This window comes from Anopheles merus, unplaced genomic scaffold (genome assembly GCF_017562075.2).
Source record: "Anopheles merus strain MAF unplaced genomic scaffold, AmerM5.1 LNR4000007, whole genome shotgun sequence".
In the NCBI taxonomy this organism is placed as follows: Eukaryota; Metazoa; Arthropoda; class Insecta; order Diptera; family Culicidae; genus Anopheles; species Anopheles merus.
In genome coordinates, this window is record NW_024427587.1 from 461,260 (window position 1) to 475,533 (window position 14,274).

Genomic DNA, 14,274 nt, shown 5'->3' on the forward strand with positions numbered 1-14,274 from the left:
ACAGGTGAAACATGTTGAGCAAATAAATTGCCCGTGCATAAAAATCTGACTTCAACAACATTGAAGTGGCTGCTTCTGTGACCGTGTGGCTTAACCCACCAAACTGATAGTTTTTTAGCTTTGTTTGATGGAACTGGATTTTTAGTACAAGAAATTGGTCACGTTTTCGGTATCTTGGTTATATAGGAAGAAGCACGAAATAGGTACATAAATCAATTAGAATCATGCATTTTAGCATTATTATCATAGCAATGGGTCACAACAGCCAATAGCTGTTTGATTACGTATTTTCGCGAACGTCAAATTTTATCACTTTTTGTCAACTTTTGTCAACTTTATTTCCTGGCTGCTCCAGGTTACAAAATTATGACAAAAGCTCAAAAAAGTGACAAAAGCTCACGTTTTGAAAAATTTGTCAGCGTTTTGTCACTCTCATGGCCTTTCGCCTTGTGATATTCGGTCGGAGAAATGAAAAATCGGTAGTTTTAGAAGGCTCATCTGTGAGTCGGTTGGCATATCAAAAATCGGTAGGAATAAAGATAAATCGGTATTTCTGGTCACTCTGGTGACAGCTCTACCACCTGCTGTTTCCTTACCTTGCTGTGCACACCACAAACAGAAATTGACGTTCGTGTTGTCATTGCAGATGTTACAGGACAGAAAATTATTTCGATCGGAAAAGGTTTTGAGAAACTCCTAACGCCCTTTTTGGAATACTTTAACATACACTGCATCTATGCAATGAGTCATTTCAATGTTTAGGCATTTCATACGCTTTTCTGTAGAGATAATAAATGCATCTGTTGGCAATGAAACAGCAGAAAATCAGCTACGTATATCAGTGGAAATGAATGCATCTAGTTAATTTGTTGCAACATACTGGTGGATATATTTTAGCACCATCTTACGTGCGGGAAATCTAAACAACTCTAATATCAACGGTGATGTGATTGTGCAGCGAACATAGTAGCAATGGATAAAAGTAAATCGCCTGTACGCCGTGCTAAACGTCAATCGAAAGTGGTTGAAGAAAACTTCTGGGATTGCAGCGTCTGCACATATCGCAATACTGCCGAAGCCTTCAAGTGTTTAATGTGCGACGTGCGAAAAGGTACTCCGCTTAAATAAGAAAGCTTTTCCCACAAATGATTGTTGCGGTGGTCATTTAGTTGTTGCTTTGCCGTCACTATCAAGAAACATCAATGTTGTACGATTTTGCTGTAATGCAAAGCGCAATTGCCTCGCCCAAGCAGCAAGCCAAAAACAAAGCTAATGCATATCATTCCTTCAACCATTTGTGTGCAGATCGAATTGTTCAAAAGAGACGGGATGCATTATAATTAATTTCAGTTTACTCCGTTCCAGGTACATCCACCCGAAAACCACGACTTAATTCTGCCCTGGCGGCGCAACAGGCTGCAACACAAGCCTTTCCAGGGGCTTCCGGGGGTACGCAAGTCGTATCGAACGTGAAATCTCCCGGTAACACAAAAGCATTAAGAAGCAAAAGCAAGCGATCAAAGCATCCAGCACGATTAAAAAATATTGACCGTTCGAGCGGCCAAACGCGTGAAGTAACTGTAAATTCAGTAACTGTTGTCATCACCGAGTATAAACCAAAGCCCTCCGTTAGTCGGCATGATTCGAGTGAAAGTTTTAGTGAGAGTAATGATTCTAGAAGCTAAGCAACTTCATTTGCCCTGCACATTTGGCTATTATTTTAGATAATAACAGAATGTCGAATGTTACTAAAACTAGCAGTTGCTGCTGCATTATGATAGGTTTGCTCTGCTGCTTATTCGTGATTGGTAACGATAGTATCATGTCTGTTTTATTCTCGATTGGGGTTTCATTTAAAGAAAGCGTATGTCTGAAGTCAGTTTTATTTATAAAACCAACTCATTCTAGCCTTATAAATTATAAGGGAGTTAAAGTTTGTGTAAATTGATTGATATTCAATATTACTCATAATAAGATTCAAATTTCTTAATCTAAATAATATTGTAAGTCATACAGGGTTTCCCACGATTTATTGGTCAGTTCCCATGATTTTTTGGTGCGTTCCCACGATTTTTGGTCGTATCCTATAGATTTTTAGTTCGTTTCCATAATTTATTGGTATTTTCCGATTGGATATCAATACAATTGGACCTAAACATTCTGGGAAACGACCAAAAAATCATGGGAACGCACCAAAAAATGTGCGAATCCACCAAAAATTTATAGGAACCAACCAATAAATCGTGGAAACCCTGTAAGAAAAAGATCTGTAATTTCCATAAGTTATTACTACTTTGAAAGTATGAAGTTATGTCTGAACTAATATAATTTCTCTGTCTGCAACTATTATTTTATTATATCAACCTAGAGATTTGTAAAAACGAACCATTTTCAAACACATTGAATGTGGTTAAGAGATTGGCATATGAAGGAAATAATAATTTAGAGTAGGATATGTATGTTTTTTCGGCAAACCGAATTAGGTAAAACAAATAAATAATTGTAATAATAAAAGCGAGTACAACTTATATGTTTCGAAAACTTTGAATGAAACATAGTAAATCGGGGATATGTAAAACTGCCATTTTTCCAACAAAATACAACAATTTATCATGAAATTAGCACACTCGAAAAATGCGAGTATTGTAAATGAATAAAAAGAGTGCTATGGTAGTGTTAATATTATTACATCGTGCTGTTTAAACCTTGTCCATGGCATCTAAAGCGCTCATACGTTGGTAACACTGATGTCAAGGGTAAAGCGAGGCAAAATCACACTGTTAAGGATTTTGATGTGTATATACAATCAGAATTCAATAGTTGAACGCTTTTAAATTGGCATGCGTTTGAGTTGAACGCTCGATAGTTGGCTGACAGTTCAAAGCAAGGTCCTTGAAAGAGAACAGCTCGAAGCGCTTAGAGTAAATTGACAGAAAGCCATGGGAAAATTTTGACAGTTAAAGTGAACATTGTTTATGTTTAGCGATGGACGTTGCTATGGAGTGAATGAGAGTTTTGTTCAGCATTTTACATTCAATTCCTGTTAGAATATTTGAATAATTAGAATCCAATTAGAATATTACATGTCTGATACAATCCAAGGATCTCATTTATCATTCGTCGCCGGGTTATAAGTAAAGGACGGTATGCATATTGTACCAGTGTATGTCGATTGGATGTTTCATTTTACCCTCAGTGTTTAATTGGAGGTAAAAAGGACTTCTTTTACCCAGTTGGAACATGTTAAACTTTTCGTTTTTCCAGCAAGACCGTTGCAAACGGTAGGGGTTTGTGGTCACGGAATGGCAAACAATGAAAAAGGTTATCAATGTTTCTGAATACAGAGTAGACTGCAATAACTTCTCCTTTATGCTCCAGAAGTGATTGACCGCAAGAAATTTAACCAATATAACCATCCTAATAGTAAATTCGTCCACTTTTGCGCGTTAACTATTAGCCGTTTGTTTGTAAACACTTTTTCATGAAACTGTCTAAAGCGAGCTGAAAATGGCAACCTAGCAACGGGCTTTGCATCGACCTGTTCTCTTTAATAGATCTTGGTTCAAAGCATGCGTTACTATGGAAAATCCTGTTTTTTTTTAAATTCACAAAAATCTGATGGCCTGTCAAGAAAATCTCAGAATTTTTTTGTTTGAAAAAACGTGCCAACTAAAAAACACATATTCAATAGTTGGCAGGGAATCGAAGTTCAACCAGAGAGTTCCGACTGTAATTTGGTAAAACATTTTACCAAAGTGAGTTGATTTATCACCGTGTGTTTACATTAGCCCTCTCGGACCTTTCGAAACTGAGCTACTGGATACCCACAAGTGATGGAAAACCCATCCATCGAACCCATCGTATCCTCAACTCCATATAATTTTGACAGGAGTTCGATGGGTTCGCTGCTGGCTATTGGCATGTGTAAACAGGGGGTCAGGTAGGCTTATCCAGCGCCATGTGATGTCTAAAAACAAAAATAAGAAAAAAACTGATTTAACAGATAGATCCATAACAAACTGGGTGCTTTTTTGATGATAGTTCTTCATTCTTTTTCTAAGTCGATCCTAAATTTTACACGATATTTGAGAACGATCGGAGGTCTGTTCAATGAAACAAATGGATATAGGCACAGGCACGCTTATAAGTTCCTCACTTTGAGTATGATAGCGTATTTGGTACGGTTGGTATACGCAACTTGCTTGCTGGTTGAACGGATTCGGATTCGGAACGGATAATTGTTGCACATACAATGGGACCCCTCATAACGAGTTTAACCCGTTCTTATGTCTCACTTGTTATGCAGGAGGCTCTTTTTCACAAAATTGGTATGGAAAGAGAAATACTTCGTTACAGGTCAAGAAAAGTGGAGGTAGATATAAATTATATGCATGATTTTATGTTCTTAAACGCATAAATAAATAAGTCCGAACACCAGGATAAAATACTTAAAACACTATATTACAATAACGGTTTAACCACACTTTAAAACTTTACATTATAAAACCGATACCGCCCGCTAGTCCCTAACGCTCGCGCTCGCACCTGTTAACGCGGATGGCCTGTAGTGAAGTCCCCGTGAACGGTCACCCCGAGGTCGTCGTCCCGACCTCGGTCCTCGGAAAGATCGCGATGGCTGCGCCCTTTAGCTGCACGTGGATGTTGACAGTTTAGCGTCTGAAAGCCGTCGCACGTAGCGAGCGGCCCAGAGCACAATGTCGCGGAACGTTGATTCCGTCCACAACACATCACAATCATACGGAACACCTCAAAGTGGCAACAGTAATGCATTGATCAATTCTTAGTATCAAAATTCTCGCCTTCAAGAGCAAGTAAATCAAGAATACATGAAACTGAAACACACTTATCAATACATCTTACAATTGTGACACACTACACTACACACATAAATCCACGTCCTGCCCACTTTCACGTCCGAAGCCGAAGAGAGCTTCCAATATTGTCAAGTAAGAAGGTAAGAAACGGAACAATTAAACTGAAGACACTACCTCACTTACTCCAATTGTCGATAAGCGCAGCAAAACTCTGAGCTCCGCTATCTGATCTGAAAAAAGTTATCTGGATATGTTGTTATGTTCCTTTCTTTCTTCGGTTATTACTACTCAGAGAGGTATACGCGTTTGTAACATAAAACGAACATATAACTTGTATTAACAAAAAAAGACATTATTCTAACGTAAAACGAAGACTGTTCCCGCCGTTCCCTTTTCGTGCGCTTCCTCGAGTTACCAGTTGCCAAGTGCTGGCGTGCTCGCCGGTCGACCCTGTTGACCGCGCAAACGATGACCCGGATGGATTGCACGCTCACATCAACCGATGATCGCTCACGCGCCAACCGTGAGTTACCAGTAGCAACCCGTCCGGCAAAATGTGTGTATTTTTTGAGTGATTTGAGTACCGTCCCCCGTTAGCAGTTACTCTTGGAGGAATGAGTTACACCCTCGCGCGAGCCCTCCCCCTCCCCACCCGGAACGCACGGTGCGCTCTGCAGTTCTCAATGTGTTCGTGTTCTTTCCAGTCATGCTACCAACACATCCAAAGATATTTGTTTCTTTCGTTTCTCGTTTTCTTTCATGCATTGCCACGATCGCAAATACGCACTTATTCTAACAACAAACACAAACACGGTCATTTTTTATTTCATTAAACACTTTATTGAAACATAAAGTACACTTTCACAACACATTTAGAATCCTTCATACTTACGAATGGCGTCATACTGTAAAGTACCGGGTCGAGCCAGGCTGCGGGAAACTTGTCGACAATCTGCGTTGCCTCTGTTCAGCAAATTCTTACCTGTCGATCCACGCACTGCATTTGCGTCTGTGCTCATTGTTCGTTCACTTCACACTTCACCATAACACACCGGCGCACGAGACTTTGAACGAAATGCACACCAACGCACAAACACTGCGCGTGGGACTTAGAACAAAACGCGCACAACCATTTCCGGCAAAGCGTCGCGCTGTACTGGTGGTTTCGTACGCGTAGGAGGGGGGACATACGGAGCGATGGTTCGATGCTGTAGTGTAAGCGAGACAACACGATGTGACGAGCAGCTCCAAGTTGTTGAGCTCGCTGAAAGAAGACACACACATTCACAGACGGCTCGTCAAAGCACGGTATTTGTATTGGTGTTAGTGAAGCGCGCGTGTAAAACAGAATGCGAACTCTCATCGCAGCGCGTTTCTCCTTGCTTCCTCAAGCTTCCTCATACCCCTCGGCCTGAATCACTCAAAATTTAGGGTCTCATTGTTTGCGTGGAATCCATCTGGTCCAGGTTAGCTCACAACATCTCCCCCTGTTTAATAAAGAAGATACCCTTCGAACCGACGCGGGAGCCTTCTATCTCTAGAAGATCGGCTTGGCGATCGTATCGGCTGCTGACGACTTTGGAATGCCAAAGGGACTGGACTCAGGGACGGCTGTGCAGGGAATGTGTTGCTTTGCTGCTCCGTTGGTGTAACAACCGTTTCCGCTGTCGCTCTGCCCATTAAGATATCTAGCGGTAAACGACTTGGATCTTCAGAATGATTACTTGACTTATGCACACTAATCGAATCAGGCCTCCGTAGCTGGTTTACATGTCGACGGTGTACCAGAAAATCATCCGTCTCCACTTCGAACATTACGTTGCCCAGGTCCGTTCCGCACAAACAGCTTTGCATAAACGCGGTCACCACGCTGAAAACGTTTTGTGTACTAAAACTGCCGGTTCATCTCGTGCCGCAAGAGAAGGATTTAGCAGTTCCAGAGCCGTTCGAACTTTTCGCCCAAGCATAGCTTCCGCTGGCGATTGTTTGTTCTCTAGCATCGGATTGGGAGTCGTACGGTTGGTTTCTAAAAAGATGTCAAGAGCTTTCTCACGAGTTGCTGCGCCTTCCTCAATCTTCCTTGTTGACCTCTTGAAAGTGTCTACGAAGCGCTCGGCCTGTCCGTTTGACTGGGGATGAAATGACGTCGTTGTGATGTGCTGAATACCACGACTGCTGCAATACGCTGCAAAATCAGCACTGACGAATTGCGGCCCATTATCGCTGACCAGTGTTTCTGGGTATCCGAATCTCGCGAAAATGCTTCTTAGTACTGCGATGGTTGCTCTGGTTGTTGTTGTTCGCATTTTTACCACTTCTGGCCACTTCGTGTTCGCATCTACCGCTATCAAAAAGTAATCACCTTCGATCGGCCCGGCGAAATCGATGTGAATGCGCTGCCACGGCTTTGTGCTCGGCCAGGACATCGGTATCTCTACCGCCTAGTTTTCATCCCGAGCAAATAATTGATTCCCTTTCTCGTAATATTACAGAATTCCGGTACGAGAAAGATGCAGGAATCACATTTAAACAATGGTATTCGAGGTACACTGGTGGACATCAAAATAGGAACTTTTTTCTATGACCGAAAGACATAGTTCTTGTCAGAAATATTTGGTAGCCCTGAAAAGGACTGTTCAAGTGGTTTTTGGGAGGTGGTGTTGCGGTGTTCCACAGAGCGAAAACACATTCTAACGGTCAATGTGTTGACCGTTATTCGATATCACTTCCTGACAGCGTTTGGCCATATCGCCGATGAGGTTACGGCATTCGCTTCTGGGTATGCGTTTCCACATAACCTCGCAGCGTGTCCATAGATCATCGGCTGAGGATGCATGCTGGTTCTTAAGCTGACGCTTGAGAGTTGACCACAGATTTTCAATCGGATTGAGGTCAGGACTCAATGCAGGACACGGTAGAACTTGCACATCCTGGTCTGCCAAATAACATCTAACTGTTCGTGATGTATGCTTTGAGTCGTTTTTATCGTATTCTTCGGATGATACGCCTGATTAGGAAGGCGCCAGACGTATTTAATGCCGTCCGAACCATCCAGATTGATTCTGGACTCATCCGAAAAAATGATTTTGCTCCACCAAAAGATGGATGCAGCTAAATGTTCTTCGGCAAACCGAGTGCGCGCTTCTACGTGGTGCGGCAGCAGCTTACGAACCTTCCGCGGTCTCCGGGCACAGAACCCAGCGGCGTGTAAACGGCGGGACACCGTTTTCGCCGAAACTTGCAAACCAAGCTCCTGCTTGATACGAGCGCAAGTTTTGAAAGGATCCGCCCAGATCATCTCAACAATCTGCGCGTCAACGTCGGCCGTTGTTTTTCGCGGACGACCTGTCGATTTACCCGTAGCCTCGCTACGAATGGCGTTGTCCACAAAAGTCCGGGAACGGCCGAACGCCTTGCAGATTGTCTTGATTGGCACGTTCTCACGATATAGCCCCTGAATATGTTTTCACTCCACTGGTGTGCAGTGCTTTCCGCGACCCATGATGATTTTGTGGAATTTTTAAATAGCAACCTTTCACCTTGACCACTGATGGAAGAATGTTGTTGTTAGTATGGTTTAGAGAGGCTTTGGCTCCTGCGGAGTTCTTTCGCCTCTTTGTGGGGAAAAGTTAGACTATTAGATTGTTATAGTTGATGGTATAAATGTGATAGTTTTAGAAATTTTAGTAGATTCTCCTGTTTCTGTGGGTGAGGTGAAAGTATTGAGTCTATGTTGGAGTCAAGATGGCAAGTATTTCTAAGTTGAGTGTATCCGTGGCATTCTGTTAAAAGGTGGAAGATTGTTATATCGGTTCCGCAGAATTGGCAGAGAGGAGGACTGGATCGTTCGATGAGATGGCTGTGGGTCAGTCTAGTGTGGCCTATTCTTACTCGAGTAAGGATCTTTTGGTCTCGATGTTTTATTACTGAAGGCCATGGTTTGGTTGTTGTTTTCACTAGCCGAAGGAAGTTGTTCTTGGTTTTAAACCATTCCTTTTCCCACGCCTCTCTTACTTTTCCATTTATATAGATAATTGCGTCTCTTTTAGGCAGCGAGATGTTGTTGGGTTGATGTTTTTCTTCGGCCTTTGTTGGCGAGGCGGTCGGCGATCTCGTTGCCTTTGATACCAGTGTGGCCAGGTATCCAACAGATGGTGAGATGTTGATCCTGGTTTATGTGTGGGCTAGTGACCTGGTAGAGCTTTTGGATGTTTGGGTCCTTACATGTTCCATGCTCTAGTGCCGAGAGGACACTCGCACTGTCGGTAAAGATGACGTTTTCCATGTCAGAGCGCAGGGAATCTTCAACTGCCTGGATTAATGCCAACGTTTCTGCCGTAAATATGGAAGTGTGATCCGGCAGCTTGGACGCAATTTTATCAATGGGTGAGTAAATCCCGAATCCTGCTGCTGCTTCATCGACGGATCCATCGGTGTAAATATGGTTGTGCTTAATGTATTTGTTGTTGATGTGTTCTATGAAATATTTTGTGCTATTGTACTATTGCAACCTGCTTTAAGGATGTTTTTAAAATGCCAGTCTATGTTAGGGGGTTCATGGTACCACGGCCGCGTGCCAAGATGTAACAGTGTAGTGATATCCGGTATATTGCAGTTTGTTACAGCGAAAAGTTCGGAGTTGGCTCTATTAAGGAATGATGGTGCTTGGATATTCTTTTCTTTAATTCTTGTTGCTGATGCGGCTAACTTAGCTGTAATTATATGGCTAAGTGGAAGAAGTCCGCTCTCACTTAGTATAGAGATGATGGGGCTGGTTCGGAAGGCGCCTATGGCATATCTTAGAACTGTATGGTAGATGGGGCTTATTGCTTTTTCAAATTGTTCCTTTTTAATCGATACTATTTCCATTCCGTATAGTAGTTTTGGAAGCAACCAGTGATTAATAATGTAGATTAGTGTATCTTTAGAAGCTTTGTGGGTCCCTGTGCTGAGCATTTGGAAAAGGTTGATTTTCTTGGTAGCTGTAGTTTTTAACTGGTTAATGTGGGCTTGGAATGTGAGTTTTTGGTCTATTGTGATCCCGAGTATTTTAACCTTTTTGCAATCTGGAATTTGTTTTTGATTAAGGCGAAGCAGTACGGTTGGGTGCGGTTTGTTGCAGATGTGCAGTATATTGCTTTTTTCAGCAGCGATATCATAACCAATACGTTTTGACCATTCCCATGAGATGTTAAGTCCCTGCTGCAGATTGTATCGCGCAACTCCATTATCTGCATTGCTCGTGAACAGAACGATATCATCAGCGTACACCAATGGAGTGATGGATGGTGGTAGTGAGCGGAGAAGACATTCGATGCTGATCAGAAATAATGTTGGAGAAAGGATGGCTCCCTGAGGAACTCCGTTTTCGAGTATTTTAGTGCTGGATTTGTTTGTTCCAGTCAGAACCTCGAAGGTGCGGTCTGAGAGGAAATCATTCAGGAATGTGATCATGTTACCTCCGAAATTGCATCTAGCTAGCTGGCGCATGATTGCGTATTTCCATGTCCGATCGAAAGCTTTACCCAAGTCGATGATTGCACAGTCGGCATGATGTTTATCGGATTTTACTTTGGCCAGCAGTTCTTCGAGTTGCACAAAGTAAGTTTCCGTGCCTAATCCGCATCTAAACGCATGTTGACTTATGCTGAGGAGTTTCCTGCCTTCCAGTTCTTGGGTAAGACGTCGGTTTACCATTCTTTCCAACACTTTTCCAATGCAGTTTAGTAAGCTGATTGGTCGGTAGCTATTTGGGCTGTTTTTTGGTTTGTCGGGCTTTAATATGGGGATTGTTAAACTTTTCTTCCAAAGAGGAGGAATTTTGCCACTCTTCCAGATGTTATTGTATAGCTTTAAGAGCAGGTATTTTCCTTCAGAAGGAAGGTTTTTTAACAGTGGATAGCCAATGTCATCTGGTCCGGCTGAGTTGCCTTTGCACTTTGCAAGAGCCCAATTCAGTTCGGCTATGGAAAAGGATCTGTTGTAATGTATGTTGGGTCTGCTATTGAAATCTTGTGGAATGGACTCGGTTGTTGCTTTGATAGCCTTAAATTCTGGGGAATAACTATTTGTGGCGGATATTTGTGGCAAAATGAGTGGCAAGTACCTCTGGTGTTGACTCAACTGGGACTATTGTGTCGTCATCGGTTTTGATGATGATATGAGCGATGTCTTGCTTGCGTTCTGTAAGGCATTTTACATTTCTCCACATGTCTTTTCCTGACATTTCGGGATTTATGCTATCTTTGAATCTATTCCATGATTATTGTTTTGCCTTTTTGATTTCTTCTCTTGCAATGCGATGGGCAATTTGAAATTCCTCGGAGAAGTAAGGGATATGGGTGTGGTCTTGATTTTTCTTGGCATTCTGCAGTTTTTGGAGCGCCTTACGTCTCCTTTTTATGGCTTTAGCTACAGTGTCGTTCCACCAGTGAACACTTCGCTTGCCAGGTTTGCCCTTTGATTTTGGGATCGATTTCGCTGCTGCATCGTTTATGATTTTAATGATGTTTCCTTCTGTAGGCTGGGGGTCTGAATGTAGGTGTTTTAGTACATTAATTTGGTATGATGTCCAATCGGCATTTTCATATTTCCACTTTGGTCGTTGTTTATTTTCCGGGAGCGATGATTTGCTTTTCACAATGATCGGATAGTGATCACTGCCATGTGTGTCTGCCATCATGTATAGTTTAAGTTCGTTAAGAAGGGAGGAGGATGAGACGACATAGTCAAGGAAGGATTCTGTACCTGATGAGATACATAGTCGGGTTGGGTTAGGGTTAGAAATGAAAGAGAGATTATGGTTAGTAAAAATGTTATTGAGTCTATTGAATTTTCTGTTAGTTTGAGAGATTCTAAGGTTTTTATCTACTGCATTAAGATCTCCTGCTATTAGCAAGGGATGGGAAAAAGGTTAAGAAAAGAGTTAAGTTCGGATTGGTTGAAGGTAGCTCTAGGGGGCATGTAGATTGAGACGATGGTCATGTCTATGGGAGACTTTATGTTGACTGCTATTGCGGAAAGATTGGTGTTGGTTTTTATTAATTTGAAGGGAATAGATTTATGTACACCTATTGCAACACTGTGATGTGGGTTAGTTGGAGAAAGCTTGTAGGACCAATTGTAGTGGTTAAGTGGAGAATGGTTGGTATTAGGCGGATCGCGAACTTCTTGAAGTGTTATGATGGCAGGTTTGTATTCGGTTATTAGTAGTTATAGTTCGTAGAGGTTATTGATCATTCCTCTTATGTTCCAGTTTAGTAGGAATGGTTTGTTTGTGTCATTAGTATTATTGGTTGTGGAGAGCATTATTATGGTTTAGGTCAGTAAACTATTAGGGTAAGAGGAAAGTAGAATAAATTCAGAGACGATGTTTTTTCTTCGATGGTTTGGCAGTTGGTGATCGTTGTTCCGAGGGAAGAGTGGGAGAAGCGATGGGCGAGATGACTGCGATTTCGTTGGATGCCATGTTTTTCACTGCAGTTCTTATTTCTTCTTCTTCCGATGAGGCGTTTTCCAGATTGAGGTTTCGTTTGCGGGATTGTGCTGAGATGACTGATGTGACACATCGTTTCTTGGTCATTCGTTTCGTTGTCGGTTTCGGGGTTACCCGTTGCTTCAGCATTGTTGTTGCTCTCGCAGATATTGTTGGATTGGGTCTTGCTTTGATTTTCTTCGATTTGTGTTGTGGCTTCGTTAGTTGGGTTATTGTTATTTATTTGTATATTTCCATTTGGTTGCTTCAGCTGTTTCAGAAGAGTTTCGATGAGCTTGCTCTGGGTATCCATCTTTTTGATCTGTTCTAGGATCGTTTTCTTCAGTTCATTTTGTTCTTCTTCGAGCTGCTTGATTTTCATGTCTTTTTCATCCACCGTTGTAGTTTGTTGTGCAAATGTGATTCGCTGCTGTACAGCACTTGTTCGCTGATGTTGTTGGAGGGCCATTTGCCGAGCTTCCTTGTAAGTGCAGTTGTGGACGACTTTTATTTTTATGACTTGCTCTTCAAATCGGAACGCAGGGCATTCGCGAGAGAACGCGCTGTGTTCGCCTTTGCAGTTCACGCAAGCGGGATGGGTCGAACATTATCCGTGTGCTGCGGTTCCGCAGTTTCCACAAACCTGTCCCTTTGAGCAGCGTACTTTTGTGTGCCCAAAGCTGGCGCATTTGTAGCACAGCATTGGTTTTGGGTAATATGGTTTCGTTCGCACCTGCAATAGCCCTATACGAAGGGATTCCGGTATTTTTCCAGCTTCCACGCATATCAGGAAAGGGTTCGTTGGTTGTATTTCGTCATTCACCTTTCGGGTGAATCGTCGGACTTGCTTGACGTTTTGGCTTTCCATGTTCAGCAAAATTTCTTCGTCCTTCAGTCCTTTCAGCTCCGGGGCGAATATTACGCATTGGACTGTGTTCAGCGTAGCGTGAGGGGTGATGGAAACTTTCGTACCGTCGATGAGAAGCGTGATGCTTTGCATTTTTGAGTACTGCGCAAGGTTTCGGGTTTTGATGAGATATGTCTGCCCGAATTCCATCGAGTGGCTGCTTTCGGTAAGCTCTCCAACTACGTTGGTGCTCTTTGAAATGATCCATGGGTTTTGCGGGAGCTTAAAGCCTTTCAACAGCTCGAGAACGAGGAACTTCATGTCCCCAAACTCGTTATTATAGTCCATCCATGGTGGTAGTGATCGAGCTCTCTGGGGAGGCTCGGGCGGAAGTGCATCCCGTACAGGATGCGAGGGTCCCGGCATTTTGCCGGGTTGGTTAGTATTATTTAGTTCAATGCAATGTATATAGTGTATATAAGGTTATAACGATCTCATGAAATGAATGAAATAAGGTAAATAAATGTTCCTGAAATGCGAAAGTTCAAATAATCTTAAGACTAATATTTACAATTTCGGAATAGTAAAGTAAAAGAATTTTAATTTCAAGACAAATAAGATAATTTCTCTCGTTACTCTCCCGAGTAGCGGGGTAAAATGGAACGAAAACACCGGCTTCACTGCTTACTAGTGATGGGTAATCCGGAGCGGAGTCATGGATCAACTCCGACTCCGGTGCGCAAAATATGACTCCGACTCCGGATCACAACCGGATTCAACTCCGGATCAGTCCGGATCACTCCGGATTACTCCGGATCACTCCGGATTACTCCGGATCAGTCCGGATCACTCCGGATCACTCCGGATTACTCCGGATCACTCCGGATTACTCCGGATCAGTCCGGATCAGTCCGGATCACTCCGGATTACTCCGGATCACTCCGGATTACTCCGGATCAGTCCGGATCAGTCCGGATCACTCCGGATTACTCCGGATCACTCCGGATCACTCCGGATTACTCCGGATCAGTCCGGATCAGTCCGGATCAGTCCGGACCAGTCCGGATCAGTCCGGATCACTCCGGATTAATCCGGATCAGTCCGGATCAGTCCGGATC

The 14,274-nt window shown here is 42.7% G+C and overlaps 1 protein-coding gene across 2 annotated transcripts; it reads left to right on the top strand.

Moving 5' to 3' along the window:
• The first annotated feature begins 629 nt into the window (after positions 1-629).
• LOC121600805 (YY1-associated factor 2) lies at positions 630-2,084 on the top strand. 2 transcript variants are annotated; one of them, XM_041929567.1, is made up of 2 exons: positions 630-1,111; positions 1,351-2,084. In XM_041929567.1, the coding sequence occupies exons 1-2, from the start codon at positions 973-975 to the stop codon at positions 1,683-1,685; spliced, it is 474 nt and encodes a 157-aa protein (XP_041785501.1). In that variant the 5' UTR covers positions 630-972; the 3' UTR covers positions 1,686-2,084. The 2 variants fall into 2 exon arrangements, with proteins under 2 accessions (XP_041785501.1, XP_041785502.1); XM_041929568.1 differs by having other exon boundaries at positions 1,366-2,084.
• The last annotated feature ends 12,190 nt before the right edge of the window (positions 2,085-14,274 follow it).

Bases quoted from the DNA above. Each gene is read 5' to 3' on its own strand.
- LOC121600805 (XM_041929567.1), top strand. From the start codon at position 973: ATGGATAAAAGTAAATCGCCTGTACGCCGTGCTAAACGTCAATCGAAA. The intron at 1,112-1,350 runs GTACTCCGCTTA...AATTAATTTCAG, and splicing joins AATGTGCGACGTGCGAAAAG to TTTACTCCGTTCCAGGTACA.